The 17,781-nt window shown below is 46.0% G+C and overlaps 1 protein-coding gene across 2 annotated transcripts in view; it reads left to right on the plus strand.

Moving 5' to 3' along the window:
• Window positions 1-16,634, plus strand: part of LOC143285043 (elastase-1-like) — a 52,632-nt gene extending 35,998 nt beyond the window's left edge. For both annotated transcript variants that reach the window (XM_076592229.1, XM_076592228.1), the window contains 7 exons: window positions 2,049-2,186; window positions 5,336-5,470; window positions 7,580-7,757; window positions 9,618-9,717; window positions 10,686-11,049; window positions 13,984-14,120; window positions 16,293-16,634. In XM_076592229.1, coding sequence (XP_076448344.1) covers window positions 2,049-2,186; window positions 5,336-5,470; window positions 7,580-7,757; window positions 9,618-9,717; window positions 10,686-11,049; window positions 13,984-14,120; window positions 16,293-16,466 — 1,226 coding nt within the window. In that variant the 3' untranslated portion in view covers window positions 16,467-16,634. The remainder of the gene's footprint in view (window positions 1-2,048; window positions 2,187-5,335; window positions 5,471-7,579; window positions 7,758-9,617; window positions 9,718-10,685; window positions 11,050-13,983; window positions 14,121-16,292) is intronic.
• Window positions 16,635-17,781: the final 1,147 nt, after the last annotated feature.

The raw sequence follows: 17,781 nt of genomic DNA on the forward strand, positions 1-17,781 counted from the left end.
GGTTTGGGGACTTGGCTGCACTACCGGTAGCTGGAACAGGAAGTGCAGGCGTGGTTTCGGAGGTAGAGACGTGACAACGATGATGATGATAATGGCGATGGTGATGATGATGGTGTTGATAGTGATGGTGGTCGTGGTTGTGGTGATGATGATGATGATAATAATGGGGATGGCGATGATGATGATGGTGGTGGTGATGATGATGGCGATGATGATGATGATGATGGTATTGATAGTGATGGTGGTGGTGAGGATGATGATGGCGATGGTGATGATGATGATGGCGTTGATAGTGATGGTGGTGGTGGTGATGATGATGATGGTGTTGATAGTGATGGTGGTGGTGGTGGTGATGATGATGATGGCGATGGTGATGGTGATGATGGTGTTGATAGTGGTGGTGGTGGTGGTGGTGATGATGATGATGGCGATGGTGATGATGGCGTTGATAATGGTGGTGGTGGTGATGATGATGATGGCGATGGTGATGATGATGAGGGCGTTGATAGTGATGGTGGTGGTGTTGATGATGATGATGGCGATGGTGATGATGATGATGGTGTTGATAGTGATGGTGGTGGTGATGATGATGATGGTGATGGTGATGATGGTGTTGATAGTGATGGTGGTGGTGATGATGATGATGGGGATGGTGATGGTGATGATGGTGTTGATAGTGGTGGTGGTGGTGGTGGTGGTGATGATGATGATGGCGATGATGATGATGGCGTTGATAATGGTGGTAGTGGTGATGATGATGATGGCGATGGTGATGGTGATGATGGTGTTGATAGTGATGGTGGTGGTGAGGATGATGATGGGGATGGTGATGGTGATGATGGTGTTGATAATGGTGGTGGTGGTGGTGATGATGATGGCGATGATGATGATGATGATGGTATTGATAGTGATGGTGGTGGTGATGATGATGATGGGGATGGTAATGATGATGATGATGGTGTTGATAGTGATGGTGGTGGTGGTGGTGTTGATGATGATAATGGCGATGGTGATGATGATGATGGTGGTGATAACAGTGATGGTGGTGGTGGTGATGATGATGGTGTTGATAGTGATGGTGGTGGTGGTGGTGATGATGGCGATGGTGATGATGATGATGGTGTTGATAATGGTGGTGGTGGTGGTGGTGGTGATGATGATGATGGCGATGGTGATGATGATGATGGTGTTGATAATGGTGGTGGTGGTGGTGATGATGATGGTATTGATAGTGATGGTGGTGGTGAGGATGATGATGGCGATGGTGATGATGATGATGGTGTTGATAATGGTGGTGGTGGTGGTGGTGGTGGTGGTGATGATGATGATGGCGATGGTGATGATGGCGTTGATAATGGTGGTGGTGGTGATGATGATGATGGCGATGGTGATGATGATGAGGGCGTTGATAGTGGTGGTGGTGATGATGATGATGGTGATGGTGATGATGGTGTTGATAGTGGTGGTGGTGGTGGTGGTGATAATGATGATGGCGATGGTGATGGTGATGATGGCGTTGATAGTTACGGTGGTGGTGGTGATGATGATGATGATGATGGTGTTGATAGTGATGATGGTGGTGGTGGTGGTGGTGATGATGGTGGTGGTGGCGATGGTGATGATGATGATGGTGTTGATAGTGATGGTGGTGGTGGTGGTGGTGGTGGCGGTGATGATGATGATGGCGATGGTGATGATGATGATGGTGTTGATGGTGATGGTGGTGGTGGTGATGATGTTTTACAAAGAACTGTTTGGCCTAAATCGCGCGCGCGCGTGTGTGTGTGTGTGCATGCGTGTGTGCGTACGTGTGTGTGTCTTGCGTATGTGCACGTGTTTCTGTGTTCTGAGTGTGTGTGTGTGTGTGTGTGTGTGTGTGAGTGCGCGTAGGCGCGCTCGCGCGCGCGTGTGTGTTTTTTTGTGTGTGCGCGCGCGCGCGCGCGTGTGTGTGTGTGCATGTGTGTGCGTGTGTGTGTGTGCGCGCGCGTGCTCGCATTCGTGTACGTACTTACTTACATACGTAAGAATGTGTTGTGGTGCACGTGCAGTTCGCTACATCGCCTCCCTGAACCTGTGCCCTCATTTCCGAGGCACGTGCGGCCAGGAGTGCAGTCACTACATTGTGCACAAGTGGAAGCTGCCTCTGTGTGCCAACGTGGGCTGGAAGTGCTGCATCGACCTGGCCGGTCAGTATGGGCAGTTTTTCTCACCAAACACACACACACACACACACACACACACACACACACACACACACACACACACACTCAGAACACACAAACATGAATTACATTTCTTAGATACGTGTATCTTATTTCATAATTTGCGAAACCATCTAATCACAACTATACAGCAGTATGATCATCAATCAAATGTGATCTCTAGAAAAATACAGAACAATATCCTAAAACCAAGTGATTTATTCACCTGCGATGACTGTCAAAAAACACTCGCCAACTATGTATTTCAGTGCATGCGTATTAGATGACCGTTTATTTCTTTGTTCCCTTTGTTCTTTGTTGTGCCTATTAATCCTTCGGGATTTTATGACAATAAATGAAGTCAAGTCAAGTCAAGTCAAGTCAAGTCAAGTCAAGTCACACACACACACACACAAGCACAAACAAAAACAACAAAAAACGAAGAAAAAGCACTATAATGTCGTTATCCAATCCATAACTTAAAAAAACAACTGAATATTTGTATTTATATTAAGTATGGTCGTTTTTTTTTTGTTTTGTTTTTTATCCCCCCCCCGCCCCCCGCCACCCAACCCCTGAAAAAGAACAACAAAAATACAAACAAATATAGTTACTTATTTTGTTTCCTAACTTGTTTATATTTATTTGCATTTACATTGAGTGACTGATTGACTGAATAATCAATTAATTGAATAATCAATTTGCTATCGCATTTTACTTACTTGTTTATTCATTAATTTATTTATTCATTCATTTATGCACATATTTCTTTCTTTATTTCTTCATTTATGCAAGTAATTATCTATGTGAATACTTATAATATTATCGACCTTAGTTTCAAGGAGGCATCAAAACGTGCAGACTGATCCATATACGCTACAGCATATCTGCTAGAAAAGAACATTAACAGGGGTTGATGTCAGGTTTACGAGTACGCCCAGACCCCCACATGCTGGTTATCAAGTCTTGTGAGCTGACCATGTGTTGCGGGTATTAAAGAAAACACCAACGACTCTAAATAGAATTGAATAAAATAATGTAAAACCAAATGAATAGAGAGATAAAAAAAACAAAAAACAAACCAGAATGAGATATGAAAAGGAAATAAAAACACGAAAAGCACCATAAAATGTCGTAAAAAAGAAAAAGAAAAGAAAAGAAAAGAAAAACAAACAACAGCAACAACAACAAAAACAACAACAAAAAAACAAACAAAACAAACAAAAAACTAACCAAAAAAAAAAAAAAAAAAAAAAAAGTGGATGTACTACTTTTTGTTTAATAGTTTCGTTTGTTATTTCTGTATTTTTTCATTTATTTGATTATAATTTTTTTAACGTAGTTTGTCAGTTATTCTCTATCATTCAGGTATCTACAAATCAATTTACGTACATCTATTGTTTTTTTCCCAGCAATTTGTATTCCGACAAAGGTTTACAAGAATTTAATTTCAGTCTCAGTTTCAGTAGCTCAAGGAGGCGTCACTGCGTTCGGACAAATCCATATAGGCTACACCACATCTGCCAAGCAGATGCCTGACCAGCAGCGTAACCCAACGTGCTTAGTCAGGCCTTGAGAATTGCCTAGTCAGGCCTACAAGAATTTAAACATTGGGAAGTGAAAACACACACACGCATGATGCCCACTATTTATTTATTTATTTATCTATTTATTTCCTTTGTTTTCGTGGAGGAGTTGCCGTGTTTGTCTGGTTAAAGGTTGGCTGATGACAATGATGACTTTGATATCGAGAGTGTTGACGATGCTGATGATCATGACGACAATAATGTTGACGACGATGTTGCAAAGAGGATGCTGATAACGGCAGCCAGCAACAGCGTTAATGGAAAATGTTGCTGATGTTCAGATGGTCATGGCGATGGTGATGATGGTGTTGATGATAGGACCAGTATTGCTTGTTGTTGTTGTTGTTGCTGCTGCTGATGGGTAACAATGAGCAGTGTTGCTATGACAGAGTGACTTCTGGTTTTGCTATTATTTCCGCTGCCTTTGTCGACGTTGTCGTTGTCGTCGTCATTGTTGTTGTTGGTGGTGTTGATACTGTTGCTGCTGGTGCTGTTTCTTTTTATTTTTTATTTTCTTTTTGCTGTTTGCTGCTGCTGTCGTTGATGTTGTTGTTGTTGCTGGTGCTGCTGCTGGCGTTGATGTTGATGTTGTTGTTGCTGCTGCTGTCATTGTTGGTGTTGTTATTGTTGTTGCTACTGCTGTCGTTGATGTTGTTGTTATTGTTTTTGCTGTCGTTGTTGTTGTTGTCGTTGCTGCTGCTGTCGTTGATGTTGTTGTTATTGTTGTTGCTGCTGCTGGCGTTGATGTTGATGTTGTTGTTGCTGGTGCTGTCCTTGATGTTGTTGTTGTTGCTGCTAATTACTGTCGTTGTTGTTGTTGTTGTTGTTGCTGCTGCTGTCTTTGATGCTGTTGTTGTTGTTGTCGGTGCTGCTGCTGTCGTTGATGTTGTTGTTATATAACTCTCAAACTAGGAGGTAAAATTGCACTGGCTCTTAGTGCTGCAGCCTTGTGGGCTAGTTGGCATTTGGGAACCATCCCAACGCCGACTATCCTAAAACTCTCTTGGCTGAGAGAGTGGGGATGTAACTTGGGCAAGACACTCTCCACTATAATCAAATTCTAGTCCAGATAGTCGGAACAGCAGATGCCACCTCTGCTGTTCTGATGGTCATAGTCGGACACGACTGACTATCATATATATATATATATATATATATATATATATATATATTTTTTTTTTTGTTGTCGTTGCTGCTGTTGTTGATGTTGTTGTTGTTGTTGTTGTTATTGTTGTCGTTGCTGCGGTCTTTGATGTTGTTGTTATTGTTGTTGTTTTGTTGCTGCTGCTGTCGTTGTTGTTGTTGTTGTTATTGTTGTTGTTGCTGCTGCTGTCTTTGATGTTTTTGATGTTGTTGTTGCTACTGCTGCCAGTGTTGTTCTTTTTGATGCTGCTGCTGTTGTTGTTGCTGCTAATGATACTGCAAACTGCTGTTGTTTTTGCTGCTGTCGTTACTGACGTTGTTGCTGCAGCTACTGTTGGTGTCGGTGATGCTGCTGCTGCTGCTGCTGCTGCTGACGCGAATATAATTCAGCTCTGTCGCTGGCAGATTACCAAGGGGCCAGGGTGCAGAACGAGCAAACCACAGTCATGACCACCACCACCACCCCCATCCCCACCACCACCACCACCACCACCACCCCTTCGCCAGAGTCGTCTGCAACGAGCGACATCGAGGCAAATGGTCAGTGGTTGTTGTGTGGGGTCACTGATTAGTTCATTAATCGTTCATTTGCTTCTTTATGAAAGATGAACTGGCAGAGGGAAGTGGGGAAATGGATCGGGCAACACGCTGCGAAACCCATAGTCAAGCATCACCATCACCAGATACGCCCTGAAATAGAACCCTGAAATGCATGACCGGTTTTTTTTTTGTTTTTTTTTACCCCGCCATGTAAGCAGCCATACTCCGTTTTCGGGGGGGCGTGCATGCTGGGTATGTTCTTGTTTCCATAATCCACCCGAATGCTGACACGGATTACAGGATCTTTAATTAACGTGCGCATTTGATCCTCTGCTTGCGTGTTGACACGAAGGTAAACGGTGGCGAATATGATAACGTTATTGGCAGGGGCGGTGGTGTGAGTGTGAGTGAGGTTCAGTGAAAGAGGGGGAGGGGGGGAGGGGGGGGGAGGGAGGGAGGGAGGGAGAGAGAGATTTCAGATTTCAGATAGTTTAATGTGTTTCGGCCATAGGCATACATACACATCCGGGAAGGGGAAGATGCATGAGGGAAAAGGGAGTGGGTAATCCAACAGTTCATTTAAAGATTATGTAGTGACTTCATTGAGAAGAGGGAGTGGGTAAGCCAACAGTTCATTTACAGATTATGTAGTGACTTCATTGAGAAGAGGGAGTGGGTAATCCAACAGTTCATGTACAGATTATGTAGTGACGTCATTGAGAAGAGGGAGTGGGTAATCCAACAGTTCAGTTACAGACTATGTAGTGACGTCATTGAGAAGAGGGAGTGGGTAATCCAACAGTTCATTTACAGACTATGTAGTGACTTCATTGAGAAGAGGGAGTGGGTAATCCAACAGTTCATTTACAGACTATGTAGTGACTTCATTGAGAAGAGGGAGTGGGTAATCCAACAGTTCATTTACAGACAATGGAGTGACTTCATTTTAAACACAGTATGTACGAACTAAAATTCTTTTAATGTTTTTTCTCTTATTAAGTATGAGGTCATTTTCCAGATTGAGTACAATGTTAATTCACTGCACGTCATACAGTTTAAACTACCAATAACATTGGCATTCAAGGTTCAATGGAGAGAGAGAGAGAGAGAGAGAGAGAGAGAGACAGACAGACAGACAGACAGAGAGACAGAGAGATAGACAGAGACAGAAATAGAGACAGAGAGCGAAAGAGAGCGAAAGAAAGAGAGAGACACTCACAGATAGATAGATAGATAGACAGAGAGATAGATAAATAGATAGATAGATAGACAGATAGACAGTCAGAGTCAGAGTGAAAAAGAGAGGGAGGAGGCAGAAGAAGAAGAAGGATAAGAAGAAGAAGAAGAAGAAGAAGAAGGAGAAGAAGAAGAAGAAGCCGGGAAAAAGAGGAACGACAGTGACAGGAATACCAAACTGCAGGGAGGACATGGAAATGTCAGTTTTTAACAACAGTACACAAAGCATACAGCTCAACAACAACCAACAACAACCACTACGATTATGACGACGACGACGACAGCAACAACAACAACAACAACAAGAACAACAGCAGCAACAACAAAACAGCAACAAAATGTGTGAAAGTATGGCTGTTCTCATGACCCTGGTGCCAGTTGCATTGCTTGGTTCTAACTTGTTGACAGTTGCACGTGACTAAATGCCTACGTTGACCGAACTACGCCATTGGTCAGTTCCATACTACACACAGCTAGTAGCGGGTTACGACCATACTAGGCTCTTTCGTCCCAGCAATGCAATTGGCTCCTGCAGACCGCATAACTACCATTCAGGTCCCCTCTTTTTTTATTATTATTTTTTTTATTATGCACTCAGAATCTCTGGCTCCTTAGGCGGGACGTGTTTCAGTTCGGCAAAAACTACAGTGGCAGGGTGTCTGTGGGGGGGAGGAGGGGGGCGGGGGGCAGGGGAGGGGAGGTGCGGGATGTGTGTGTGTGTGGGGGGGGGGGGGGGGGGGGGGGGGGAAGGGACGGGGGAGGGGGCGATGTAGTCCTGGCTGTCTGAATAGGGATGAATTCCTCGGCTAAAAGATGTCATCACACGCTTTTTTTTTTCTTCTTCTTTTTTCTTTTTTTCTTCTTCTTCATCAGACTCCTGCGGCCGCATGGAGTGGGCACGACGCCGGAAGAGGATTGTGGGAGGGAGCGTGTCGCCCCCTGGTGCCTGGCCCTGGCTGGTGGCGCTGCGCTCCCTGTTCGGTGCGCATGTCTGCTCGGGGGCCCTGATAGCTCAGCGGTGGGTGGTGACGGCGGCCCATTGCTTCAAGCGGTGAGTGATGTCTTGATGATGCTGGGAGTTTTTTGGCTCCAAGACAACATGTCCGTTTAGATTAATACATAGCTGACTGACTGACTGACTGACTGACTAATTCAATGAATGACTGATTGACTGACACAAGCTTGTTGAAACGGACTTACAGACACTCGATAGTTTTAAATTAACTGACTGACTGATTAACCAGCTGACCGGTTGACTGTTGACTGACTGGCGGACTGACTGACCGACTGACCGACAGATTGACCGACTGACCGACAGATTGACCGACAGATTGACCGACTGACTGACTAACAAACAAACAAAGTTAGTTTAAACAAACCACTTTATACTGAAACTAAAACTCTGCCTACCTACCTACATACCCACCTACCCACCTACTTGAATACCTACCTATCTACCTTCCTACCTACCTGCCTACCTACCGACCTACCTACCTACCGACCTACCTATCTACCTACCTACCTACCTGAATACCTACCTACTTGATCGAATTAATAAATAACTCAATAAGTAAATAGAAAGATAGCAGATAGTTAGTTAGTTAGTTAGATAATAATAATAATAATAATGGTATTTATATAGCGCTGAATCTTGTGCAGAGACAAATCAAAGCGCTTTCGCACCAGTCATTCACACGCATGCATAATGATAGGTAGAGTGATAGATAATCATATAAAAATAGTCGAACATTTGGGTGGGGGACGAAGTTAATGAATGAATGAATAAATAAATAAATAAATAGATAAATAAAATCATAAATAAGAATGGTTGAAAATTCGGGTGGGGGTCGAAGTGCATGGCTCTGAAAAATGGAGTTGGCTGAAGTCAATTCAGCGAAGAAAAAAACAAACCCGAATTTTTACAAGAAGAAGGCGGTCAGAAAAAAAGAGCTTGCCAGTGTATCTCTCCCAATTTATTTGTTAAATGAGTTTGTGTGTGTCTGTGTGCGGCGTTTGAGAGACAGACAGACAGACAGACAGACAGACAGACAGACAGACAGGAGGACAGACAGAGAGAGAGAGAGAGACAGAGAGAGAGAGAGAGAGAGAGAGAGAGAGAGAGAGAGAGAGAGAGCTGGCAGGTATTTTGATAACTTGAACTGTTCATCATTTTACGTCTATCATGTGTTAAACAAGTAAGTCGTTCAGTGCCAGTAGGCATAAAGGTAACACGATGACACCATTGACGATTTTTTTAGAGATGATTAATTAACAATGATAACAACGACGGGCATGATGACAGCGATGACGTAGATGACGTCGACATTGGAATGATGTCGATATTGTTGATGTTGAAACTGACCATGATAATCATTGTTGAAGATAATGTTAGCAACAACGTTGTAGGTGTGGATGCTGTTTTTGTTCATGACGACAACGAGGACGACGATGATGGTTATGATGACAACAATGGTGGTGATTATGATGATTATGATGCTGCTGATGATGACGATTATGGTGGTGGCGGCGGCGGTGATGATGATGGTAATGATGGTGGCGGTGGTGGTGATGACGATAATGATGATGACGGCAACGGGTATTATGATGACGATGACCACAACGACGTCGACGATGATGATAATGATGACGACGATGACGATTATGACCACGACGACGACGACGACAACGATGATGATGATGTCGATAATGATGACGATGAGGACGATTATGACAATGATAATGATGATAATGACGACGACGACAACGACGACGATTGTAATGATGATGACGAGGACGATGATAATGATGACGATGACAACGAGGACGACGACGACGATGATGATGACGACAACGATGACGACGACGACGATGATGATGACGATGATGATGATGATGATGACGATGACGACAGAGTGTCCATGCCAAGCGCGTGGCGGCTTAGAGTGGGCGAGCGTCACCTGCTGCAGACCGATGACAACGAGAGAGACATCCACATCTCCCACATCTTCCTGGTGAGGCAGTCCTCTGTGTGTGTGTGTGTGTGTGTTTGTGTGTGTGTGTGTGTGTGTGTGTGTGTGTGTGTGTGTGTGAAATTGCAACTTCATGATAATTATGTTTTGTTGTTATTTATGTTGTTTCAAGTTATTTTCTTCATGTCTGTTCAAACAAATGCGACGCAACAGATGCTATTTGTGTACCCCTTCATAGGGGCTATGGCCTAATGAATAGATTATCCGTATCCGTTTCCGTATCTCTATGTGTGTGTGGGTGGGGGGGGGGGGAGTGGAGGTCCATTGGAAAGATTATTGGATAGTGAGTGTAAACAGTTGTCCATAATAGTATCTGTTTATTTTCCATTCTATGACACAAGAGGCAGACATTTCTGGAAACTGACATGACAAAGAAAACAGGGTAACACGGAGCAAGCAGAAAAAAACAAAAACAAAAAACGTTTACTATGGGTCATGACAGTTAATACTATCATTTGATGATGTTCTTGTGTAATACTGTATTTTTCCTTTTGTGGAGCTTCTTCATTTAGCTATTCAGTTATTTCACCCCACCCCCACCCCCACCCCAATCTTCTCTCTCTCTCTCTCTCTCTTGCATACACAGGCAGAAGATCAAATACGCACATTAAAGATCCTGTAATCCATGTCAGCGTTCGGTGTGTTATGGAAACAAGAACACGCCCAGCATGCACGCCTCCGAGAACGGAGTATGGCTGCCTACATGGCGGGGCTAAAAACGGTCATACACGTAAAAAGCCCACTCGTGTACATACGAGTGAACGCGGGAATTGCAGCCCACGAACGAAGAAGAAGAAGAAGAAGAAGATGATGATGATGATTATCCTTACCCTCCTTCGGAGTTGCAGCCCACGAACGAAGAAGAAGAAGAAGATGATGATGATGATTATCCTTACCCTCCTTCCTTCCCCCCCCCTCCCCCGCCTCACCCCGCCACTTCCTTTCTGCAGTACCCAGGCTTCAGAACCCGAAGGACCGACAGCGACGCAGCAGCAAGTAACACCACCACGCTGTACGCACGCTACAAGCATGACCTGGCCCTGGTCAGGCTGACCCAGGACGCCAACGTGGAGCCCGTCTGCCTACCCTGGGGGCAGCCCGGGGAGCCCAGTAACCCGAACTCACCCCGGAGCCACCAGCGTCAAGGCCAGAACCAGAGCCCGGGGCCGGAGGACTTGGAGGAGGAGGAGGAGAACTTGGAGGAGGAGGAGGAGGAGGCAGAGGAGAGCAATCTGGCGTCGCCCTCACAGTCCAGGCTAACCAACCTGGAGAGCGACGGAGAGTGCTGGGTGGCCGGGTGGGGATCTACCCGAGGTATGTGTGTGTGTGTGTGTGTGTGTGTGTGTGTGTGTGTGTGTGTGTTTTGGGGGTGGGGGGGGGGGGGGGGGGGTGAGGGGGGGCGGTGGGGGGTTGTGGGGGTGGTTTGGGGTGGTTTAGGGATTGGCTTGGGGGTGGTTTCGGGGTGGTTTTGGGGTGGTTTAGGGGTGTTTGGATGGGTAGATGTGGGAGTGGTTATAGGGTGGTTGTGGGGTTGTTGTAGGGGTGGTTGCGGGGGTGATTGAAGTGTGTTTGGATGGGTAGATGTGGGAGTGGTTATAGGGTGGTTGTGGGGTTGTTGTAGGGGTGGTTGTGGGGGTGATTGAGGTGTGTTTGTATGGGTAGATGTGGGAGTGGTTATAGGGTGGTTGTGGGGTGGTTGTAGGGGTGGTTGTGGGGGTGATTGAGGTGTGTTTGTATGGGTAGATGTGGGAGTGGTTATAGGGTGGTTGTGGGGTCGTTATGGGGTGATTGTAGGCGTGGTTGTGGGGTGGTTGTCAGGGTGGTTGTGGTTTGGCTGTAGGGGTTGTTGTAGGGGTGGTTGTGGGAGTGGTTGTAGGGGTTCTTGTAGGGGTGGTTGTGGGGGTGGTTGTAGGGGTGGTTGTGGGGTGGTTGTGGGGGTGGTTGTAGGGGTTGTTGTAGGGTGGTTGTGGGGTGGTTGTTGGAGTAGTTGTAGGGTGGTTGTGGGGTGGTTGTGGGGGTGGTTGTAGGGGTTGTTGTAGGGTGGTTGTGGGGTTTGTAGGGGTGGTTGTGGAGGTGGTTGCAGGGTTGTTGCACGGGTGGTTGTGGGGGTTGTTGTAGGGGTGATTGTGGGGGTGGTTGTAGGGGTTGTTGTAGGAGTGGTTGTGGGGTGGTTGTAGCGGTTGTTATAGGGGTGGTTGTAGGGTGGTTAGGGTGGTTGTAGGGGTGAATGTGGGAGTGGTTGTAGGGGTTGTTGTAGGGGTTGTTGTGGGGTGGTTGTGGCGGTTGTTGTGGGGTGGTTGTAGGGTGGTTGTGGGGTGGTTGTAAGGGTGGTTGTGGGGTGTTTGTGGGGGTTGTTGTATGGGTGGTTGTGGGGGTTGTTGTAGGGTGGTTGTGGGTGGTTGTGGGGGTGGTTGGGGGTGGTTGTAGGGGTGGTTATTGGATGGTTTTAGGGGTGGTTGTGGGGTGGTTGTGGGTGGTTGTGGGGATGGTTGTAGGGGTGGTTGTGGGGTGGCTGTAGGGGTGGTTGTAGGGGTGGTTGTAGGGGTGGTTGTGGGGTTGGTTTTAGGGGTGGTTGTAGGGGTGGTTGTGTGGTGGTTGTGGGGGTGGTTGTGGGGGTGGTTGTAGGGGTTGTTGTGGGGGTTGTTGTAGGGGTTGTTGTGGGGGTGGTTGTGGGTTTGTTGTAGGGGTTGTGGGAGTGGTTGTGGGGTTCTTGTAGGGGTGGTTGTGTGGTGGTTGTGAGGGTTGTTGTAGGGGTGGTTGTGGGGTTGTTGTAGGGGTGGTTGTAAGGGTGGTTGTCGGGGTGGTTATGGGGGTTGTTGTAGGGTGGTTGTGGGGTGTTTGTAGAGGTGGTTGTGAGGGTAGTTGTAGGGGTTGTTGTAGGGGTGGTTGTGGGGGTGGTTGTAGAGGGGTGGTTGTGGGAATGATTATGGGTGAGTTAGGGATAAGTGTGTGTGTTTGGGTAAGGGGGTGGGGGTGGTTGTGTGTGTGTGTGTGTGTGCGTGTGTGTGTGTGTGTGTGTGTGTGTGTGTGTGTGTGTGTGTGTGTGTGTGTGTGTGTGTGCTTTTGTCACTCGTTCATGAGAGAACAAAGGTAGAGTACTCGGGTAGAGTCACTGGTCCAAGTTGTGAGTCGCTGGCAGCAAGAGTTGTGCCTCCTTTTGAGTTTTCCCTGGTGAGCACCAGTCTGTTGTCTGTCTGTCTGTCTGTCGTTTGACTCTCGCTCTCTGTCCTTGTCTTTCTGTTTCTGTCTGTCTGTCTCTTCCTCCCTCTCTCTCTCTGTCTTTCATTTGTTCCCATCTTTTCGATGGCTGGATGAAGAAAAGAAAAGTGTATGCCTGTTATTTTTCCCTAGTAAAACACGATGAAATAGAATGAAATGATAAATGATATTCATTCATTCATTTATTTATCTATTTATTCAGTCAGTCAGCCAGCCAGTCAGTCAGTCATTCTTTTGATTATTGATTTCTTCTCTTTCTATGTGTGTGTGTGTGTGTGTGTGTGTGTGTGTGTGTGTGTGTGTGTGTGTGTGTGTGTGTGTGTGTGTGTGTGTGTGTGTGTGTGTGTGTGCCTCTCTCCACCTCTCTTTATCTTTCTATCTATCTCTTTCCCTTTAACTATCTCTCCCTCCTCTGTTTCTCTGTCTCTCTGTCTCTGTCTGTCTGTCTGTCTCTCTCTGCCTGTGTGTGTATATATATATATATATATGTTTTTACTGATTTCTCCGCGTGACTGTCTGCTTTTACCTATATCACATTGCTTTCTTTTTTTCTTCTTTTTTTATACCTTATTTTTTACCCCCAACATTGTTCCTCATCTGTGTGTGTGTGTGTGTGTGTGTGTGTGTGTGTGTGTGTGTGTGTGTGTGTGTGTGTGTGTGTGTGTGTGTGTGTGTGTGTCTGTGTCTGTGTCTGTGTCTATGTCTGTGTGTGCGTCTATGTCTGTGTGTGTCTGTGTGTGTGCGTACGCCTCTGTGTGTGTGTGTGTTTGCGTCTATGGTTGCGGGCCGCGTGCGCGCGCGCGCGCGCGCGCGTGTGTGTGTGTGTGTCTGTGTGTCTGTGTCTGTGTTTGTGTGTCTCTGTGTGTGTCTGTGTTGTGTGTCTGTGCGCTTGTCTGTGTGTGTGTGTGTGCTTGCCTTGTCGCGTGCCGTGTTTGTGTGCATGTGTATCTCTGTATATGTGTGTGTGTGTGTGTGTGTGTGTGTGTGTGTGTGTGTGTGTGTGTGTACGCGCATTTCCCCACTCCACAGACACCAGCAGCCAGGATCAGGTGATGCGGCAGGTGCGAGGTTCTCTGGTGAGCAGCGAGGCATGTGGAGCCCAGTGGGGCACCCGTCTGGAGCACGACATGATCTGCTTCGGCAACGGCACCTACGGCCCGTGTGAGGTCAGTGTGCTCCCTCCCTGCTGCGCACCACCCCCACCCCCCTACCCCTCCCACCACACCCTCCCCCAACACAAACACCACACAGAGAGAAAAGATATCAACTCTCTCCATACGAACGGCGAAAGAGACGACGTTAACAGCGTTTCACCCCAATTACCATCTTCAAAATATTGCAAGCGGAAGGCTCTTATACTGAAGACGTGAATGTTGACAAAGAATACCACAATTCTGACGACGGAAGCTAAAGGTTGGGTCATTCAGACACCCACTGGACATCCGAGGGGTCTGTGAATAGATAAAGTAGAACTGAACGGTCATACACGTAAACTGTTACACGTCTGTCTGAGTGTGAATGTGTGTGTGTGTGTGTGTGTGCCTGAAACCGGATTGAAATGGCACAGGAAACGAATGATGAGCGCCCAATGGCGCCTACATGGCGGGGTAAATGAACAAAACGGTCATACACGTAAGATGTTACATGTCTGTCTGAGCGTATATGTGTGCGTGCCTGAAATCGTATTGACTGACACAGGAAACGAATGATGAGCGCCCAGTGGCAGCCGTCAGTCGGCTCTACCCAGGTAGGCAGCCTGTTGTGCAAATGACCCCGTGTTTGTTGTAAAGCGCGTAGAGTTTAGTCTCCGACCGAGGATAGGCGGTATATAAGTATTCATATCAATCAATAAATGAATATGAATGAATGAATAATGAATAAATAAAGGAATGAATGAATGAATGAATAATAAACTATAAAATACACTAATTGATAACTATTGTTAAAGATCGGTATCATTTATAAATTAGTATAACGATGAATCTCTCACCTTGAATACAACTACTGATTAAACACACTTGTTCGGTCATCATGATGATGATGATGATGATGCTTGCTGTTGTTGAATGGATTATGATTATGATTACTGCTATTAGTACTACTACTACTACTACTACTACTACTGCTGCTGCTACTACTACTGAAGAAGATGATGATGATGCTTGCTGTTGTTATATGAATTATGATCATGATTTTGATTAAGATTATGACTACTACCACCACCACCACTACCACTCCTACTACTACTACTACTGCTGCTGCTGCTGCTGCTGCTGATACTACTGAAGATGATGATGATAATGCTTGCTGCTGTTGTTGTATGGATAATGATCATGATTTTGATTAAGATTATGACCACCACCACCACCACCACTACCACCACTACTACTACTACTGCTGCTGCTGCTGCTGCTGCTGATACTACTGAAGATGATGATGATAATGCTTGCTGCTGTTGTTGTATGGATAATGATCATGATTTTGATTAAGATTATGACCACCACCACCACAACCACCACCACCACCACCACTACTACTACTACTACTGCTGCTGCTGCTGCTGCTGATACTACTGAAGATGATGATGATAATGCTTGCTGCTGTTGTTGTATGGATTATGAGTATGATTATGATTACTGCTACTACTACTGGTGCTGCTGCTGCTGATTATAACTATCTATCTATCTATCCATCCATCTATCTATCTATCCATCTATCTATCTATGTATTATTTGTACATGTCTTTGTACCATTCACATATGCTGTTGATGTATTGAATTATGTGATGTTCATGTTTACCTTTTTGTTGTTGTTGTTGTTGGAAGGGTGGGTGGGTGAGGGAGCGGGGGATTTTTTTCCCTTTTTTTGTGTCTATCCATCCATCTATCTATCCATCTATCTGTCTACCTCTCTATCAATCCATCTATCTATCCATCCATCCATCTATATATCTATCTATCCATCTATCCATCCATCAATCCATCTATCTATATATCTATGTATCCATCTATCCATCCATCCATCCATTCGTCCATCTATCCATCCATCCATCCATCTATCTATGTATCTATGTATCTATCTATCCATCCATCCATCTATCTATCTATCTATCCATCTATCTATCTATCTATCCATCCATCCATCCATCTATCCATCCATCCATCCATCCATCTATTCATCTATCTATGTATCTATCTATTCATCCATCCATCCATTCGTCCATCTATCTATCTATCCATCCATCCATCCATCTATGTATCTATGTATCTATCTATCCATCCATCCATCCATCCATCTATCTATCTATCTATCTATCTGTCTACCCACGTGTCTGTCAGGGGGATTCTGGCGGGCCCCTGTCGTGCCGCCTGGGCGGGCAGTGGTTCCTTGCGGGGGTGGTGTCCTGGGGCACGGCCAACTGCACCGTCAGCGGCTACCCTAGCGTCTTCACCCGCCTCACCCCCTTCCTGCCCTGGGTCCGTGACGTCATCCTCCAGCAGCAGCAGCCCTAGTGACGTCATGGCTCGCCGACGTCAGCATTAGCGATGACGTCAAACGCGACTTTTTTTTTTTTTTTTTTTTGTGTGGTGGTGGTGGTGTGTGGTGACGTCGGTAGTCAGCAGAGTCGGCGAAGGTCTTTCTTTCTTTTTTTTCTTCTTTTTTTTCCTTATTGGCGTCCATCAGAGACTAGAGCGGAGAGGATGGGCTGGTGGGTGTGGATGTGGAGGGTTAGGGTTGGGGGGATGCTGGGAGGTGGGGGGTGGGGGGGGGGAGGAGGAAGAGGGAGAAGGTGGGGGGAAAAAAAGGACAGTTACAGTGCGTGGGGTGGTGGGTGGGTGGGGGTGTTGGGGGTTCGGGGGCGAGGGGGGGGGGGGGCATGGAGAGGAGGGAGAGGATAAAGAGTAACTGTTCCGTTTGGGGTTTTTTTTTGTTTTATTTTTTGCTTCATTCTTGCTTGTGGTCGTTTGAGGGGAGGGGTGGGGAAGGAGGGGCGAGTGGGTGAAAGGGTTATACGGAAAGAGAGTGAAAGAGAAAAGGAAGAGAAAGAGAGAGAGAGAGAGAGAGAAAAAAAATAAAAGAAAGTTGGGGTTTTATTATTTTTTTGATTTTTTTTTCTTTTATGACCTTCATCATCATCATGATGTAATATATGTCTGTTCTCTCCTTCTATCTTCTCTCTCTCTCTCTCTACCTCTGTCTCTCTCTCTCTCTCCCTCTGTCTGTCTCTCTCTCTCTCTTGTCTCTTCTGTCTTCTTCCCTGTCCCTGTCTTTGTCTCTTTCTTTCTCTGTCTCTCTCTGTCTGTCTTTCTCTGTCTCTTTCCTCTTTTCCTCGGTCGCTTTCTTGCTCTCTCTCTCTCACTCTCTCTCTCTCTCTCTCTCTCTCTCTCTCTCTCTCTCTCTCTCCTGTGTCTTTTTCTTTGGGATCCACCGGTACCATGTCGTCCGATGGGTGATTATGAATTAAAAACATCTTGAACATTGACCAGTGTGTGAGTCGTGGACATCAACTCTCTGTCTCTCTGTCTCTGTCTGTCTGTCTGTCTCTCTCATTCTCTTTCTCTTCTGAAGATTGTTTTCAGTCTTCTCTCTCTCTCTCTCTCCTCTCTCTCTCTCTCTCTCTGTCATTCTCTTTCTTTTTCTGAAGATTGTTTTCAGTCTGCACAGTCTCTCTCTCTCTTTCTTTCTCTCTCTCTTTCCCCTCTCTCTCCCTCTCTTCTCCAATCTCCCCCCTCCCTCTCCCTCTCTCCCCCCCCTCTCTCTCCCCCTCTCTCTCCCCCACTTTCGGTTGAGCACGCCGTGAGTTTGTCGAGCGTGGGTAAAGCCGTT

Source organism: Babylonia areolata, chromosome 8 (genome assembly GCF_041734735.1).
Source record: "Babylonia areolata isolate BAREFJ2019XMU chromosome 8, ASM4173473v1, whole genome shotgun sequence".
Classification (NCBI taxonomy): domain Eukaryota; kingdom Metazoa; phylum Mollusca; class Gastropoda; order Neogastropoda; family Buccinidae; genus Babylonia; species Babylonia areolata.